Source organism: Leopardus geoffroyi, chromosome D3, assembly GCF_018350155.1.
Source record: "Leopardus geoffroyi isolate Oge1 chromosome D3, O.geoffroyi_Oge1_pat1.0, whole genome shotgun sequence".
In the NCBI taxonomy this organism is placed as follows: domain Eukaryota; kingdom Metazoa; phylum Chordata; class Mammalia; order Carnivora; family Felidae; genus Leopardus; species Leopardus geoffroyi.
Genome location: NC_059339.1, coordinates 13,137,015 through 13,157,219, shown reverse-complemented (window position 1 = coordinate 13,157,219; position 20,205 = coordinate 13,137,015). Strand labels below are relative to the sequence as shown.

Sequence of the window (20,205 nt, the reverse complement as noted above, 5' to 3'; positions counted from 1 at the left end):
CATGATTAATGGTTGCAAACATGAAGAATAACACTGTTAGGTTATGATAGGAAAATGCTTCTTACTATATTGCATTCATTTCTCAGATATTTATTGAGCACTTAACTAGTTTGGAACAGAATATAAAGCATATTACAGAGCAGGCATTTAAATGTTTGTTGACTATGGCCAGTAAATAAGATAACTGCCGTGTCTTTCCCCAGATTTCTCATAGATTCTTGGGGGAAAAAAGAACCATGGAAAGAATCATTACAACTTGGTGATGCAAGGGCCGATAATGTAGGTGTTAGAGTGCTGTGTGGGCTGATCTGGGACACCAAACAAAGATGGACAGAACTAAATTAGAGGAGGACAGGATAGAGTGGGATGAGGGAGGGATTCCAGGCCAAAGCACAGTTAGTAGTGATTCATGTTAGTATTGTGTATGGAAGTTCTTAAGAGAAAGAGGCTATAATAACTTTCATTAGATTTATTTATGCTATGCATTGGTGACCCCGAAATGATGGAGAACCAGGGACATAGTCCCGCAGTATACCCGGCTCTCCCGCCCTCGTAGTCCCAGGTGTCTGTCAGGCGGTGGAAGAACCTTCCTCAGCAAAAGGTCTGATTTCCTCCCACAACCTACAGTACAAAACACCAGATGGAAGTACTTTCCGTCTTAGTCTTGGAGGCTCTGTGTCTCCATCTCTGTCTCTCTCTGTGCTTGTGTGTGTGAGAGAGAAAGTGGGGTTTGTTTTTTGTATTAGTTGTAGTTGAGATCAGGGAGATGGAAGAGTGTAAAAGTTGATAGTGACAGTTGCTGAGTCCTTTCCACCTGTCTCTTGAGTGAAAAGAAACTTTGTTCTCATACTTACCCGTATTAGCAACTAATTTCTCTACTCTTTCGGGGTCAGGGCACGGTACTAAGTGACTTCACTAATTTGGTCCCAGCCTTCTCTGAGGTACTTGGTATAACTTTGCTGACTCTCTGCTATGTCACTGCTGAGCATGACATTTGAGACAGCTCCCTCCTACAGAGGTAAGTTGGTTACAGATCCAGTACTTACGAAACTGTGTAAAAATACAGCAGTTGACCCTTGAGCAACACTGGTTTGAACTCTGCAGTTCACTTTCACCTGTAGTATTATTATTATTATTATTATTATTATTGATTATTATTAACATTTTATAAATACAGTAATGTAAATGTGTTTTCTCTTATGATATTCTTAACATTTTCTTCTCTCTCACTTTATTTAAGAATATGGGGGGCGCCTGGGTGGCGCAGTCGGTTAAGCGTCCGATTTCAGCCAGGTCACGATCTCGCGGTCTGTGAGTTCGAGCCCCGCGTCAGGCTCTGGGCTGATGGCTCAGAGCCTGGAGCCTGTTTCGGATTCTGTGTCTTCCTCTCTCTCTGCCCCTCCCCCGTTCGTGCTCTGTCTCTCTCTGTCCCAAAAATAAATAAACGTTGAAAAAAAAATTTAAAAAAAAAAAAAAAAAAAAGAATATGGTACGTAATACACAAAACATACAAAATATGTTAATTGACTGTTCATGTTATTGGTAAGGCTTCTGGTCAACAGTGAGCTATTGGTACTTAAGTTTTGGGGGGGTCAGAGTCATACATGGATTTTCAACTACATGGGGCGGGGAGGGGGAGCCCCTGACCCTTGCATCATTATTCAGGGTCAGCTATACTTCATCCATAGTGATTTTGTTCTCATGTTTTTCTCTCAGTGCGTAGGAAATCACTGATCACATAGAAACTGATTAGCAGTCAAAAATCACTAAGTCATTTATGACTATCATTTGGAACTAGATAGGTACAGAAGCAAGGATCAGTAGTTTCCATGGCTGATTTTTGTATTAGTGATAATAACCTTTTGTTGACATTGCCTGACAAAGAAATATGATCTGTAGTGGGAACTCCAGGAGATGGGTTAACACAGAGTTAGGCTCTCAGGATTCATTAGCTTTTTGCCTTTTGCCTTTGTACCTGAGTGGTCTTGCCTCTGTGCTGCTTCTCCTTTACCCCCTAACTCCTTGTTTGCTTGTGCTGGAATGAAGTCAGCAAATAGAATTTGTGGCTTTTACTTCAGAGAAGGGCAAGGGTTTTGAAGCCAACTTTACACTCTGTCCCCCTTAGTCAGAGATATTTTATCTGTTTGTCTTTCATATTCTACTATCTAAAGCCTTGGTTTTTATCTGTTCATTAACTGTAAATTCGTCTTGTGTGTGTGTTATTGAATAAATTATTCTTTTGAATTCTGACCTTCAAGACCTATATAAGGATGTGAACATATTTAAAGTGATATTTATTTTTTTTAAGTGGTTATTTATTAAGTGAGGATGTGTGTCAGTCGAAGACCGCATACGGTGTTTGATGTGATCCTGTACCCGTTACCTGCTCCATTGCTTTCATTCTATGCATTACCGGGTTTAAGGACACCTTCAACCTAAGAACAGCTCTTAGAGGATAAAGAAACATTAAATAGACCCATCAATTACAGCTTGCATCTGGACTTTGAAATTGAGGAAAGAACTGAGGAAATGCGACAGCATGGGAGTCAATATATGGTAATAGTTAAATGTTCTGGCCTTGTGATCAGATATACCTAGGCTTAATCCCAGCTCTGCTCTCGATTGGTTGTGTGACCTTCTGTAGGTGACATTTTCATCGTGCCTCAGCTTCTTCATGTATAAAAGTTGGCATGTACCATCCGTCTCATACAAATATTACAATAATTAAATGATATACTACATCTGGTATTCAAATGTGGTGGTGGTACTGATTCTAGTCGTAGTTACTGGTACTATTGCTGTTAGCAAACACTAGAGTTTTTCAGTGGAAATTATCTGTCTGTTTGTCTGTCTGTCTATTCTGCCTGAAGAATACAATTAAGCCTGTGTGCTGGGGGATAAACTGTGGACATAACTTTTTGAGTTTTGCTTCTTGAGTACTTTCACCTTGTTGGATATTCCCTATTTCCTGATTTTAATGGACTCATGTAGTCTTTAACCCTAAAGGCAACTTCATTTATAATCTTAGGGAAACAGATTGGGTTGCTTTGAAAATGATTTTCTACATTGTGAACAAGGAAGATTGTTGTGGAAATTCATTTTCAAAATAAAAGCAGTTGAAGCCAGTGATTTTTTTTTTTTTTTTTTGGATGCAACAACGCTCCAGATTGACTCTGCCCACAGGGAGTTACATTGTGGCCAGCAGAAACTATTGCCATTTACTAACCCATCTAACCTGTAATGAGTTCGGTGAAGGCTTGAATTGTTTCCGTCCTCCTTGATGGTATGGAAATTACAGAGGCAAAAGCAAGCCACTTGCAGAATTGCCTGAATATTGAATAAAGAATTGCTATGTAGCTCTTTTACTGGTTGGTAGAACCTTTGTAGAAGAATTACATCCAACTTTCTGACAGGTTTTCTTACAAAATATGTGTCATTTCGTTGAATAATGTTAGAGATTACTGTATTTTGTCAATTTCAAAATGTGCATTTTCTCCCACATTTTTATATTTTTAAAATCAGGGATATTCCTTACAAATGATGGCATCTCAGAATTGGCCAGATGGCAGGTATGATACAGTTGTCATATGCTTGCACACGAGTGAACTTGGTCATAGCTGTCTGTATTCTTGTCACTTCAGTTGAATTGTGTGCATTTTTGGTATTCTATGAGTTGAGTTCAATTGCCATTTAACATGTCTGCAGAAGGATTACCCTGTAATTTGACATTGAAACACAATGTACACGAAACAGCATGGAAACAGAAGTGGGGCACAACTTGGATAGGAGGAAAGCAGATAATCACCATGGAAGAAATGGCTGTGGTTCTTTGTTTTCTTGCCAAGCCATAACCAAGTGCTTCACCATACTTACAGAAGAAAAACACCTAAGTAGAAGAGACTCTGCAGTGCTTCTGTTTCTGAGATCTCTGCTAAAGGATTGCATATCACATGCCAAGCAAGAAAGCCAGCATTACAGCTTGCAAAATGAGCATCCCTGGCTTAGAAGAATACCTCTGAGGTACTCGTCAGGAGTGCTGCCTGTATTCCCAACATTCTTGATGACACAAGAATTGAAATAATGCAAAAGTGTGTTTGGATTTGAAGTGATTCACAAGTTTAAGACGTTTCAGGAATACCTCAGCCAATTAATTTTGCATAATTTTTTACATGTGCAAGAATAATTCATAATAAAAATATATGCTCAAAGTCAGAAAGTTCTTTCAGCATCTCTATAATATAAAAATTTTAAGTGAGAAGAAAACATTTTGATAGTTTAATTGGTGATGTTTTTATTTGCCATAGTATATCTCATCTGCGATTATTTGATTCAATGACTTGCTAATTTGTTATTGAGACTCTAAATATAATTCTTGGTGTGATTATCGCAGGTGCCTAATGGATAAGAACTTCGTTAGGATTGGGAAGTGGTTTGTCCGACCGTATGAAAAGGATGAAAAACCAGTCAACAAAAGGTGAGTCTTATGAACCTTCAGGTTTTTCGTTTCTTTTGCTTGACCGGAGCTATGTGTTGGCAAGAGATGGATGAGGGAAGCAGCTTATTTATTTATTTTCTAACAGTCTTTGTTTAGATGTACTAGAATAGGTTTTATTACATAAAATTTTGTTAATTGGTGTATTACACATTTTATTGAACAGTGTATTATTAAATTTTTGTGGAATATGGGACTAGAAAGATAATCAATAACCTATATCTAAGCCCCTTCTTACCACACTATGTGGAATTAAAATATTCTGTTTTGTTATTTTCATTATCCTTTTTTATCTTTCTTACTTAAATTTTTTTTAATGTTTGTTTATTTTTGAGAGAGACAGAGACAGAATGTGAGTGGGTTAGGGGCAGAGAGAGGGAGACACAGAATCCGAAGCACGCTCCAGGCTCTGAGCTGTCAGCACAGAGCCCAGTGCGGGGCTTGAACTCTTGAACCTTGAGATCATGACCTGAGCCAAAGTCAGATGCTCAAGCGACTGAGCCACCCAGGCATCCCTGTCTTTCTTACTTAAAGTGTTATATGCATAACTTTAAAAACAGTGAGCTGAATTCAGATGGTGATAATTTTTATAGAATTGATTGATGCCCCTTAAATGTCTGTGAATACATCCTTGAAAATCTTAAACCAGGACTGTGAATCACTTTTCTAACCAGTCCTAAACTTTTGACTATCATTTATTGAATGCCAAACAAGCGTGGACTTTTATATCAATCAAACCAGGATCAAAAACTAAAACCTTGAAAGGCAAATATTTACTTCATTTATCTCTGGACATAGCACAGACTTAATTGGAATCATAAGTTGATGAATTGGAATCATAAGCTGATGGGTGATTGTTTCCTATCGGAAGAGCAGGGCACACAATCCCAATTCTGTTTTACTGTCCATGAAGTTGCCCGGAGCTAAGGGTTCCAGCTCCTGGCTGCAGATAAGAGCTATTGAAACCTTAGATGTTAAGCTGTAAGGTTAGCTCTTTTTTAGGTGGTTGCCACAAGTTTGGCTGGCAGCTCTTGCCTGTTCTGGAACCTTTACCTTCTTAACTTCGTTGTTCCTCCCTGTGACTTAATTCGCACTAGCAGCTTCCTCTCCAAACTGTATGTCTTAAAGCTTTGATGACGTGGTTGTGGATCTCATTAACCAAACTTAATTTATGAGAATTAGGGTTTCTTTTTTCAAATCAGATAAATTGGGGACTGGCATGTAATTTTTTTTTTTTTTTTTTTTTTTTTGGTCAAATCACCATGGATTTTTAAAAAATATTTTCCCTTTTTTAGTACATTTCAAATCCTTTAGGATTTAAAAATATATATATTTAACTAGAGAGTAGGTATTATGTATATCAAAGTTTGCCTGAAAAGGATAATTCTACATTTAGAATGGTGTCAGTATGTGTGGGTATGTAAAAATACGGTTTTGTTTACAGATTCCTTGACGGTGAGAAATTTTTTTCCTTTATCTATATTGATTTGCTCCATGGGCATATTTAATCTCAGTGTTTACTTAAGTTTACAGAGGATGGGTTAAAGGTTTGGTTTTTCTGTTGATGAGTGATGAGTTGCTTTGGCACGATGATCTTTACCATTCATTCCTATGTGCCTCTGCACGCTCAGTGTGCGGTCTCGGACAGAGCCAGTCCTAAAATTTTTCATCAGTAGCTATAGGTGTTTGTATGATGATTTCATAGGAATTGGGGGATGAAGGGGAAGTGCGGAAATAAAATAGTGATTGAAAGAGCAGTAATTAGTACTTTAATAATAAACACTAATGTTTGAAGTCGAATATAGTTACCAATGTATTTTACATAACATCTGTATGTCTTTGCACTTCATTTACATCCCAGAAGTCTTCCTGACTTTAGCAAACCAGATGTGAATAATCCTTGTAATATATTTAGATATTTGATTTTTGTGTACCCGGCAGGCTATCGATTTCTGAGCAATGTAATTGAATTATTTTATTAGTTTTAGATTTCGTACTCACGGTTGAAGGTAGAACTTCAAACTTCATTTTATTGTAGTATAGAAATGTTAATGATTTTGAAAAACTATTTTAGGAGGTGTTAACAATTGGAAAAATTTTAAACCAAACGTTGTTTTAAAAGTTGGCATTTGCTGTAATAGAACTTTGTTAGGTATAATGACTTTTCCACTTTTATTCTCTGAATGGAAAATAGAGCCTCTTGTTTGATGCTGAAACAGGATCTTAGTGTTCAGGTCATTTTGGATGGACAAACTGATGCTGTCTGTGGATGAGGGCATTTGGATTTAATAGATTTGGGATCACGTCCCATGCCTCTCTTCAAAAGTTCTTTGCTTTTAGAGAAGTGGTTTAGTTTTTCTGAACCGAACTTTGTGTTTTGCTGTTAACAGAGTCGTTGATGATAGTTTAGTTACTACCTTACAGGGTTATTGTAAAGACTAAATGAGATCATTGATGTGACTGGTTTGTAGTTGAGAAAAAGCAAAAATAAATGAAAATTTTTAGGCTTAATTTTGTGTGGGTGTGCACACAATTTTCAGTTTAGTGACCGATGAGAGGAAAATTTGCTGCCCGGTGCTAAACAAGTTTTATGCACAAATTGATATTTTTGGGAAAGCTCTTATTTGATGCTAAGAGATACACATGAGAGAAATATATTTTAAAGAATGACATTTTAAGTATAAAATTAAGTAATTATAGCATACTTTTTTCAAGAGATTAAAAGATGATTTAACACTGCATATTTTACATAGCTAAAATGATTTTAATAGTGAAGACAAATGAATCTATTGATGAATAGATTTCACCTGTTCGATTAACAGCATATGATTTCTTGAGCTATGATTATTTTCTGTAGTGATAGCAAAACTAAATCATTTGCCTGGTGGACTCTAAAAGAGTTCTTAATGTTTGCTATGAGATGATAGGATAAACTTAGAAAAATTATATATTATATATTATATATTATATATTATATATTATATATTATATATATATGTATGTATGTATTTAAACAGGCAGGTCCAAGAAGGTAAAAGAAATTTATTCACATTATTTTTTTCTTTGTGGTGGCACATCTTTTGTTACTCATAGCCTTAGGAAGATAATAAGTAAGAAAGAAAACTTTGGCTTTGTCCTAAAGAGTTGTGGCAAATAACATCAAACATAAAAAATTTCTGGGTTCCTGAAATATGTTGAACTTGAAAAAACTTTTCCTTCCAGGATATGCTTAAAAACAAACCAGTGAAAAATGTATTCCTTTCAAATAATTTAGAAATTATTCATGGAGATTCTATTCAGTTTCAGCCTACATTTGATTACTACAGAATTTGAAGTTTATACACTTTATTTTTTGAATGCTAGTTTTAGCAAAATAATTGATCGCTCCCAGTAACCATTTGGACCTTGAATTTTTTTCTGATATCAGGTATATAGTAGTTAACAGAAACATATTTGCTAGTGCATTTTCTGAATTAATCATCTGTCTCTCCCTCATGGGCAAGCCTACCTTGAACGATACTCCAACAAGCCTCAAATACTTTTAAATATTACTTTTGTATGTGCTGTTAGCAAATATGCATGTGGGCACTCACACATTGGGAAGTATCTTATTTTGATTGCTTTTGTAGTTGTTTTGTCTGGATTTTTTTTTCTACTTTTAAGCCAGAGATTCTTTCTTTCTTTTTTTTTTTTTTAATGTTCTTATACCACTCACCTATTTTTCAAGAAATGCCCTTACCTTTTGATTTTAATAGCAAAAAAATAGATTTTGTATAATAAGATGAAATACTTTGATGCAGGAGAGTATGTTTTAGTACTTTAAAACTTCCCTGCCCCCTCTTTCCTCAACATCACCCCCTCCCCTGCCCTCTTTTCACTTCTCCTGGCTCTTCCAGACCTCCTCTTTCCTGTACTTTCCTTGTGATGTTTCCATCTAGAGACAAACAGACGAAAAGGCAGGGAAAGGAATCCCTCATGTAGAGGATAAACAGACGTGTGAGCAAGTGCTTACAATGTGAAAGATAAAGGGAATCTCTTCCTAGTGTCCGGAAAAATATGATCATTGGTGATAATTTTTTTCGATTTTTCTCATAACTTTAGGTGGTGCCTTTTGCCACGTGTCTTGATAATGAGGGCTGTCTGACGGGAAACCCGTAAAAGCATGTTAATGAAACAGTTTGGACTTATCTAAACGTGTATAATAGTTTTGCAGCCTTTTTTTGACCCATAAAATATGTAGTCATTTTCTGTTGGTTTTATCTGATGGGGGATATAGCAGAAGATACTTTGTATTTTGTCATTTGAATGTATTTGAGAATTGTATGCAAGGTGAGAAGAGGGATGTGGTTAGAGTCTTGAGTGTAGGCATTCGTGGGTGGCTAGAGAAGGAAGAATGTATGTATGGAGACTAAGAAAGATAAAAGAAGTGGGAGCCAGGATGGTTGGTGTCACCAAAACCATGGAGTTTTAAAGTTTAATGATGAATCAATCAGCTGTGTCTGCCACACACGCCATGTAAAATACATTCTAAGAGGACTATTAGATTTGGCTTTCAGCGGTGGGGGGGATTTGAGGTTGCAGTAGCTTGAGGTATAAATGGGGGTTGAAATGAAGACCCCGAATGTAGGGTTCTTGTTACATTTGTTACAAGTCATTTCAAAGGAAAAACTCCTGCACCTAGGAAGGGAAGAGAGAAGCATTTAAAGAGGGCCTGTGATAAAACTGCGTTGTACTGTCTGTGGTTTTAACAAGTGTCTCATGTACCACTGCACTCGGTTTTGTTCACAAGCATTATGCACAGAGGAATGTGAAATTGAAAGACCAGTTCAACCAGAGGTGACGATAGTTAACTATATACTGTCTAGGTAGCTCTTTCACTTTTTTTCCCTCTCTTTCCGTTTTCCTTCATAACCAAAACAGAGTTACCACCACTTGTAATTTTTTATTTGTTTTATTGGTGTTCTAAAAAGAATACAGTAAAAAAGCTTACATTTTCAACATCAGTAATTGTCATAGTTTAAAAAAGAAGTTTCAATATGTACTTTCAAGAAAGAAGATTTTTTATGTACCTTGTTTTTTAATGTACTAGAGAGGTTGGAATAATATCATTGCTATAATTCCCTTTTTAATTCCTGCCAGTGGATTGAAACTAAGCTGGAAACAAAGCTCTCTTTGTTTAGTAGGCCATCCAGAAATATGGATGATCTTCCTTTAATTATTTGTTCTTGCGGACTTACTTTCAGCATTGTTTTTTTTCCAAAATGTTTTTCAGTTTTCAGATTCTCTGATTTTAGGAAAACTGTAGAATCTAGGCATGCCCCAGATCAGTCAGTTTGTTTACGTTGCCTGCCTATCTAGCTACATATCTGTCTTTCCTTCTTTCTTTCCCTGTATGTATATGTGCATGTATATGTGTGTGTATGTACCTGTGTATATGTATGTATCTTTCCTTCTTCCTTTCCTGGATGTGCTTGGTTTCAGTGACTCCTTTATTTACCAACCCAAGGGATTTGATATTACTCTTTCAATGTGTCTGCAAGTTTTAAAGGATGTGTTTTGGAGGGAGGGTTTTTGTTAACTTCAGTAATGATGTTCAAAATCAGATTAGGAAGAGGGGAGAAGAAATTTTCAGTACCAAGTGGGAGTTAATTTGAGGGTTTTTTTTTTTGTTTTATCATATAGCTGACCACCTCTTTTGCCTTTGCTTAAGATGTCCTAGCTAAATGCCACTTACTTTGTTGGAAAAAAAGTCAACTGAGGGGTCAGGACATAAATGAATGGAGGTTCAAATGATTACTCTTTTGGTAGCATGAAGGATGTATGTTTAATGTACTCATATCTCTGGTTTCGTTTAGGATGTTTATATTAAGTTTCTTCATGTCAGCTTCAGTGAATCTAAGCATTATGGAAGTATATTGTGGTACATCAAATAGCTAATTCCCCGAGATTAAAGTGATTATTTTGGAAATAGGCTGCATTTTAAGTTGAATGCTTATGTGTCTCCTGCTTTGTAAAATACCCTAGGTTACTTTTGCTGAAGTTTCTTAGAGTTTAGAAAAAATGTAAAATGTATGTGCCTGGGAGGTCATTTCCACTCATAATTAATTTCTCATAGCGTAATGATAGCATGTGTGAAATTTTTATGGCAAGTTAAAAACAGACATGTCTAAGGGAAATGGCTGCTCTTGTTTTATTATATTACTATTTTTAAAAATGTACACATCTATATATGTTTTTATTTTGAAATGGGACTTTTAGGCTGTCTATGAAGGATGTGGGGGGATGTTTCTTAATTTTAAGTTGGAAAATTTCAGCCACACCAAGTATAAATTAGTTCTATAGAATGGCTCAAAAATATGAGCATCCCAATGATTATTTATAATTTCTTGTTACAATCTACTGTATATCTCTGCTACGTATATTATTCTAAAAGGTATAATAACCATTGGTTTTTCTAACGTCAAATTATTTAGGTCTCATGCTTTTTACCTGCATTTAGTTTTTAATATAATTATAGTCAAGATTTAGTGAAAATCGTTGCATCATGGGCACAAGACAGATTCTGAAAGAAGCCCTAAGAGTAAAAATAATTGGCTAATGTATATTTTATTTTTGGTATGGTAATTTTCAGTCCTTCAGTTTCATTCGGCTCTGTTTTATTTCCATTTTTCAGCTGAGATTTCCTATATTTTAAATTCACTGTGAGTACATTTCCCTTTATGTCCGTAAGCATAATTACAATAATTGCTTTAAAATCTTTGGTACTAAATAAAATATCTAGATTATCTCCATTGGTTTTATCTATTCATTATGGGTTAGATTTTGCTGTTTCTTCATCTCTTGAATAATTTTGAATTATATTTTGGGCATTGTAAGTAATGTAGAGATTCTGGATTCTGTTTTCTTTCTCTAAAGAATGTTCATTTTGTGTACTGTTTTGTTTTAAAACCGTAAACTTTAGCTCAACTCAGACTCCAATCTCTCGTCTCACCTTTGGTGGGTAGCAGTTGAAATCTTTTTACTTCTTTTAGTGTAGGGTTTCTCACTTCTGCATTGCTGACCTTCTGGGCTGGACGATTGTTGTGGATACTGTTCGGTGCCTGGTAGGACGCCCAGCAGCATCCCTTGCCTCTACCTGTACAATGCCAATAGTGCCTTCCTCCTTCAGAGGAAGATGCCACCAGATAAATGGCCAGCTGTCTCCCAAGAGGCCTAATTGCCCCAAATGAGAAGGCACTGTTCTGGTCTTAGCTAGGCAAAGTCTGACCTGTGCACCTAATTCAGGGGGTCCACCAGAGATTCGGTCAGAGTTTTGACTCTGTCTTCTTCCCAGGATTTCCTTTCTCATTTTCTAGCTGCTCAGGTCTCTTTGAACTCAGTCCTCTGGTTCTTCAAGCCAGTAAGACTGGAAGTGGAGTTTGTAGACAGTGTTAGCCACTCCATGTGGTTCAGTCTGCCCGCAGGTAAAAAAAAAAACTTTTTTTTTTTGAAGAAAGGGGAAAGTCACTTGCTACCATTCCTTCTTTTCAAGTGTAGACTCTTGCCCCCTCTCTAAGTTCTTAGCTCCATTTAGTAGCTTTTTTTATCTAGTAACATTTATTTTTAGCAGATTTTAATATTTTCTTCATAATTCTGGTTGTTAGTTTTTGGATGGAGAGATGTGTTGGTTTGGGAGGAGCTTTGTTACTGCCCAGAGTGGAACCTAATGAGTATTTAGGACATAAAACTTCACCATCTTTTGTCACCTGGCTCTTATTTGTGCTTGACTTAGGTTTGCATTGTCTGTCTATTAAAATTGGATGGCTTAGCATCTAGTGGTAAATCACTTTGTGGGAGACGTTGATTTTAATATGTTACTTAATTGACTAATGAAATGTCACCTATTTTCTCAGTGATTCCAATGTTTGTTGTAAATTGTTCCCAATTTATTAATTAATGGCTTTGTGTTTTATACTGTTTTAAAAGTATTAATGTTTGTAGTCTCTTCCCTCAAATTTATAAACACTGAACATCTTAAAAATGTAAAGGCATGAAAGGTCTTTATTATTTCTTTTCTGAGTTGACATTTATGTTGAAGCCTTGTCCAAAATCAGTTTTAAAACTTCACAGAAATGGGGTGTCCGGGTGGCTCAGTCAGTTAAGCATCCAACTCTTGATTTTGGCTCAGGTCATGATCCCACAGTTGATGAGATTGAGCCCGACTTTGGGCTCTGCACTGATAGCGTGGAGCCTGCTTGGGATTCTCTCCCTCTCTCTCTCTCTGCCCTTCTCCGTCTTCACATGCACACTTTCTCTCTCTCTCTCTCTCTCTCTCTCTCTCAAAATAAATAAATAAACTTAAAAAAAAAAAAAACTTTACAGAAATGTTCCTAAACTGTCCTTGTTAATTTCCTTTAGGGAATGAGGTAGGATGAGATGAGACAGGAAAGTAAGAGGAGGAAAGGACCAGGAAATTACCAGATTAAAGAAAGCCCAAATGTGTCTTTTCTTTGAAAGGTGAGCTGAGGGTTCTCAGTAAAATGTTGTGACGATGCCATATGTGCAATATGTTGGCAGCAAGGGGAAAAAGCATCACAGATTAAAGTTGGATTACGGACGTCTCTCCACTTTTAGGCAAGAATGTTCACTTCTTCAAAGAAGGTTAAGAATACTGCTTGCAAATGTTGCTTTTGATTGATTTTATGTAATTTTCTTCCTAACATTTTCCCTTCATCAGTTCAATGAAATGTAACTAAAAATGTTAATGAAGATTATATAAACAAATTTCACTCTCCTTAAAGTGACTGGGCCTAGGTTTGCACGCGCGCGCGCGCACACACACACATACCCACCCACCCCGGTTTTGTTTTGTTTGTTTTGTTTTGGTAGAATGGAGATTGTGCTTAAGATGGTTTAGGGCTGAGTAAAGTAACATGAAGTGGCTGTCAAGAACCTGACTTGTGGCTGCTGCTGTAATGGTGGTTGGCTGCCACTCATGGTGGAAGGGGTGGGAGTAATTACTTAGAAAAAAACTAAGGATAATTACAAGTTTTTATGTTTCTGGTAGTTTCTTGTACTAGCAGAAGATTGCTATCCAAATATTTTTTATTTAAAAAAATTTTTTTAAGTTTATTTTGAAAGAGAATGCAAGTGGGGGAGGGGCAGAGACTGTGTGTGTGTGTGTGTGTGAGAGAGAGAGAGAGAGAGAGAGAGAAATTCCAAGCAGGCTCTGCATTGTCAGTATGGAGCCCGATGCCAGGCTCTAACTTACAAACTGCAAGATAATGACCTGAGCCCAAGTCAGAAGCTTCCCTGGATGAGCCACCCAAATATTTTTTATATAGGTGATTTGCATTAAATGAATTAAGTATTCCTACTATAAATCTTTTTATATAATGGCCATATGCTCTATAAGAAATGGCATATTGTATATTGATTCTACCCCTAAAATATTGATAGGAGCTATTTTCTGTTTTTAAAGAACTTTTTTTACTGCATATTTTAAGATCTGATTGAAATCATCTTCATTCTGGTATGAGTTTTGAAATATACTTATTTGCATTGTAGTTCTCTTGCCAATCTTTTATATGAAGGAATCAAAGGGAAAAAATGGAGAGTATATAATGTATTTTATAGCCCTTTGGCTTACCTCTGGTATATTTGGAGTGTTCAAGAATATTATAAAAACAAAGCTTTTATTAAGTGTGGTTCTTAGAAAGTATTAAATGTGTATCTGAGAACCCATCAGTCGAATGTGATGATATAGACTTCATTTAGGGTTTTATTAATAGTTGTGTAAGGCTAGGGGTGCCTGGGTGGCTCAGTTGGTTGAGCCTCTGACTTCGGCTCAGGTCATGATCTCGTGGTCGGTTTGAGCCCCACGTTGGGCTCTGTGCTGACAGCTCAGATCCTGAAGCCCGCTTCAGATTCTGTGTCTCCCTCTCTCTCTGCTCCTCCCCCGCTCACGCTCTGTCTCTCAAAAATAAATAAACATTAAAAAAAAAAGTTGTGTAACGTTAAAGTATTATAGCTTAATATTTAAGACTAAAGAGTTTGGAAAGCTCTGGGTGCTGAGATGCAGGACCAACTTACATCCTGTGGAGCCTCCTTCCTGTCGTGATGTTTGGTCTGTCACAGTCTTCTGACTTTCTCCTGGTTCCCATCACTTCTGTTAAGACTGCTCTTGGTGGGTGAAGTGCTCTCCCCCATAAGAGCACCATGTGGTGTCAGCTGTGTTTTGGATGTTACCCACACTTTGTCTGGCATCCCTGCTCTCCAGTAGAAGCCTTTCTGTCCAGCCAGGGTTGCCTTTCACAATCTCTACCATTGTCTAAACTCCTTTTCTCTTTGTGCAGGTTCTTTTTCTTCCCCAACCTTTCGGGCTCTCCTGGCATCTCAACATTAACTTTGATCTTTCTTCTTTGAGCTGCTCCCCTGAGGCAACTTTCCTAGCTGTTCCCCCCCCGCCCCCCCTTGGCATTTTACCTGTAAATTTATCAAGAGTATGGTTTTACTTCTTACTTATTTTTGTCGTTTATTTTAAAAACTTTATTCCTGTCTTGAATTTGTTCTAAGGAAGATGAGAATTTAGTCTGCATTTTTTTCTTTTTCCATTCCCGCATCATTCCATCCTTGACTTTTTAGAACAGAATCATACTTATTTTGGTGTCTGCTCTTCATCGTTTTCCCCCTTTTATTCGACTCCACGTCTATTACAATTTCTAGTACAAAGAGTATTACGGGTTTGGTTGAACTGAATGGAACATACTTCTTTTGTTGTAAATCTGTTTATTTTGCCCGAGGATCAAAGTGGAAAATGAGGTCTTAAAAGTCATCTAACATAAAACAAAATGTTGAGTTACGTCATTAAAGCAAAAAGATTTTCTTTACCATTCTTAAGAGATGATTGTTTAAAATATTGTGTTTTTATAAATGTTCTTATAATAATTGGTTTTATGTGAGTTTTTCCTCAGTATTATTTATTATTGAATAGTTTGCTCAAATTTCAAGTTTGAACACTTGGGCTGTTCATGATGGTTGTTTCAGTTCAGGTATTTCCTCGTGAAAAGTCTGTGTTACTCTGTTGGATATTGTCCTTCATTGGTGCTTTATGAATTGCAGTTTTTATTAGTAGAAGCAGCTTTAACACATCTTGAGATTTTAACATGCCTCATAGAAAGGCGGAGACCTTTCTAATTGGTTGTACACAGAAGAGCCTAGAAGGAACATTGTGGGCAACATTTGAAGTATTTTTACGTACTACTGAAATTGACCAGTATAATTTATAGAGTGTTACCTGGTACCTAGCATGTAAGAAAGCAAAGAAACACATTACTATGTATAATTGAAGACAGTTGGTTAAAGTTTTCTGTCACTGAGATTTAAAAAAAAAAAAAAAAAAAGAAAAAAGACTGTAGAAAGTAAGTTTCACTGAGAGAAAATTGTAATATTAGCAGAATTTTAAGCTTTGTTTCAGTGGCCTTAAAAGCACTCCATCAATTTTAACGTAGCCTGCCACCTCCCATCCTTTGTTTCTTTTGTTTGTTTTATTTCTTTTTGAGAGAGAGAGACAGACACACAAAGCATCAGTAGGGGAGGAGCAGAGAGAAAGGGAGACAGAATCCAAAACAGGCTCCATCCAGGCTCTGAACTGTCAGCACAGAACCCGACATGGGTCTCGAACCCATGAACCGCAAGATCATGACCTGAGCCGAGGTCGGAGGCTCAACCAACTGAGCCACCCAGATGCCCCCATCCTTTATTTCTTATTTATAATTTTATAATCCAGAATTTAAGCTTTATATCAGATTATGGTTCAAATCTCTGAAATAAATACAACTTTCTTTTGCTGACGATTTGTTGTGTCCTTGAATAAGTAACCTTTCTAGGCATTAATTTCATTAATGAAAAGAAACATTACCCTCAATTGGAGTTCCTTACAGAAAGAGTAAGATATTGTGGTATCACTTAAACATCCACTATGTGAAAACAGAAAAATTGGGATTATGTGCTTTTATTTTTCCACTTTAACGCCTCAGCCCTCTGTTTACCCAGGCTCTTAAAAACTTAAAATACTGGCTTGGAACCCTGATTATAATCATACATTTAATTGAATACGTACTATCTTACATTATTCCTTGATCATTTTAAGCATGTTTTGTGTGTTCAGAAAGATAAGTTACTAAAGCACATTTCTGTAATAGTCGCGAGGCCTCCTCTTTTCCCCATTCCTTAGAAACACATGGTGCTAAAAGTACCTAGAGATAACTCAATAAAATATTTGTTGAGTACATTTCAAACCAGACGATTCTTCCATTGGAGGATACTGCTGGTACCTTTGCTGCTCAGTGTATGAAGTGCGGTACAGGGCATGTTCTGTAGATGTTGTGTTACAGAGAATTGTGTATTTGTGCTTTGATTTTCTGTAAACTAAACTTTCCAAAATTCAAAGGTCTTTTGATTCTTCCAAGTACACCATGAAGAAGCCTTCAGTTGGGTTGTGGGTACCTTGTGTAGCTTACCTCTTTAAGGGTGAATGAACAAGTCAGAGATTTTCAGAACCAGCCAAAGTTATGGAGGCATCAAGTTGGAGCTGAGGCTGGGGTAACAGTAGATAGTGTGAGGCGGACGAGCAGGGGCCTGTTGTTCTTACCTGCAGTGTACGTGTGAAGAATTGTAAATCTTGAGCTCAGGAATTAGAATTTTTTGGACATGTGATTGTTTCAAGAAAGTAATGCACATACACGTTATTACAAGTGTAACTGATGGAACTGAATCTATCACCCAGTACACTGCTCCTTTGGAAATAAATGACAGAAATTTAGGCCTTTATTATTACTCCCATTCTAATCGTGCTCTTAATGTACACAGTCAGAATGGTCCACTCATTATCTGTGTTTTGTTTCTAAACTCTGAGAAGAGTAAGAATAAAGGTAATAACAATGATATCTTCTTTTTTTTTTTTTTTTTTTTAATTTTTTTTTTTCAACGTTTATTTATTTTTGGGACAGAGAGAGACAGAGTATGAACGGGGGAGGGGCAGAGAGAGAGGGAGACACAGAATCGGAAACAGGCTCCAGGCTCTGAGCCATCAGCCCAGAGCCTGACGCGGGGCTCGAACTCACGGACCGCAAGATCGTGACCTGGCTGAAGTCGGACGCTTAACCGACTGCGCCACCCAGGCGCCCCAATGATATCTTCTTAATACAGGTTGTTTTGAGGATTGAATGAGAAATAGTGTAAGTAGTGGAATGAATAACTAGACAAAGAAATCATTAAAGCCTGTTCTGTAAATTTCTTCCTAGCTTATCATGGCACTTCATATGCTATTTATTGTATTATATATGAAACTGATCAATTTTTCAAAATTAAATGATTCTAATTCAGGAATAGCATTGTGTATTATTTTATTTTTCCTCTTTCACATCATGTGACATTGTTTACAAACAGTAAAGTTGGTATTTTAAATAAAACATGGATTAAAAGTGCATGATTGAACTTCCTTAAAATTCACCCCCTTTCCATCCAGTATTTTCATAGGTTTGATTTTGGTCTCAGGTGCACGTGTAGTCCTTTGACTGTTAAGCTTGACTATAAGCATGGTAGTTTATTTTTGGTATTTTACATATAAATGGGAGTAATTAAACCAGTTGTCTTCAGTATTAAGATGAGATAACTTTGGGGAGAAGAAGGAGGTAGCAGAGATGAAAAGCGACACAGAGAGAAATGGATCCAGCAGTCACAATTATTGGATGAGGAAAGAAGGAAGCTCCTTACAAACCACCAATACTTCCAGAAGCTTCTTCTCATTTGGATCTTCTCATTTGGCATCTTTCAACACATCTATTAATGCATTTGCTTTTTACTTTGCTTTTTTTCCTACCTTTCCTCATAAAGGTTCCAAAAAGGCGGGCGGGGGACGGGAGGGAGTTTTCCCTATTTTTTCCTTCTTAAACACATTGATCACTTCTGTAGCTTGAAGTGAAAACAGGGATCTAGATAAAAACATCTGACATGGAGTGAAAAATAATAGAAAAAAATAAGTGGGAGGTTGAGGGTAAAATAAATTGTTATCTGTATTTTTACTTTAGTGGCGTAGTCTGGCACTAAAAGTTACTAATAATACAATTGTGGTCATCTGTTCTTTTGTCCTTAGCCCTCTATTTAATGAATAATACTAAAATGTTTTCTTGGAGGGAACTTAATTCCATCTTACTCATTCACTTTTTAAACTTTCATTAATACTGCCTTTTTGAAGAATGTGCTCATAAATCATCCCAAACATTAAAAAAAAAAAACCCTCTTGTATATTTTACTGATTTCAAAAGGATTAAATGTATTTATTAAAAATTGGGAGATGCAGAAAACCACATCGGATTTTAAGACAGTTTAATTGTATTTGAACACATAGGTATGTCCTTTATTTGAATATGAGAGTCTACGTATAGAGGCTTTTTTGATACTTTACGTATTCCTATAGAAACATCCTTCCATAGTACTTGATGACTAGTTATTAAAGCCTTTAAAATATAGCTTTTTAAAAATAGAGCTATTTCTAGAGATGCTGGAAAAAGACAACTTCAGCATACTAAAATAAAATTTACAAAAAGGTAAAATTGGGACTCTAATGCAAATATAAAATGAACAAATGCCAAACATTTTAATCAACATGTTAGTGAAGGAACACATAAGATGTTAAACCAGTTCAAAGAGCATTTGAGTAGCTAGGTTTTTATAGAAAATTAATAAGTATTTCTGTAACTACAACTTAGTACCTTTCTGACCAAATAATGCACATAAGTGAAAAGAAGAAAGTTTATCCTTAAATAACCACAACTGCTTATTAATAGGATGTGTATGCCTTTTGGACACTGAATAACTTCAAATCTTGCACTCGGATTGGACACCACTACTGATTTTACTTTATATTGCAGTCATCGCTGAAAAACCACTTTCACTAAGATCTGACTTTATTGTAGGGAATGCAGTACAGTCTGCTGTTGAAACTGTGGACCACCTTGATCTGGTAGTTTGCATAGGCTCTGACAGATGTCGCTTTGTTTCCTCCCTGCCAATTTAAAAATATCTTGCCACACCCTTGTGAGTTTGCTAGTGTTCTGGTGTGCTTTCTACACAGCTGGGGCACCACAGTACTAGGTAATCCTTTGATGGTCATTTCTTGTATACGATGTTGAAAGGACAGGCTGTTTTCCCTTGGCCTTATGTCCAAGTTTTGAATGAAATTTCTTAAGTACCCTGGGGAGCTTCTAATTAGAATTGTCAAATTTCTCTCCTTAAACTGCCTGCCGGCTGGTGGTGGTATCATTGATTATCCGGGTAGACTCTCTACTTTGTGTTTATCCAAACCCTGCCCAGTGCATAGACTGTTCTGGTAGGCCAGTTAATCTTGCCGCTGTGATGCATTAGGGCTATAGTATAGCAGATTCTCGAACTTTTTAGTCTCAAAACCCCTATAAACATGGAGCACCCAACAGAGCTTTTATTTATATGGGTAATACTTATCAATGTTTATTCTAGAGAAGTAAAACTGAGAAAAGGTAAAGTATTTATGACTTATAAAAACAATAAACTCGTTATGTGTTCACATAAATAACCCCTTTTTAACCAAAATGACAATTTTCTAAAAAGAAAAAATATTTGGTCAGAAGAATGGTACTGTTTTTGTGAATCTCTTTTGTGTCTGGCTTAAGGGTAAATAGATGTATTCTCGTGTC

At 36.5% G+C, this 20,205-nt stretch overlaps 1 protein-coding gene across 2 annotated transcripts in view; it reads left to right on the top strand.

Annotated features, from left to right (window-relative positions):
• Positions 1-20,205, top strand: part of MED13L (mediator complex subunit 13L) — a 306,791-nt gene that overhangs the window by 168,958 nt on the left and 117,628 nt on the right. For both annotated transcript variants that reach the window (XM_045456871.1, XM_045456869.1), the window contains exon 4: positions 4,391-4,474. In XM_045456871.1, coding sequence (XP_045312827.1) covers positions 4,391-4,474 — 84 coding nt within the window. The remainder of the gene's footprint in view (positions 1-4,390; positions 4,475-20,205) is intronic.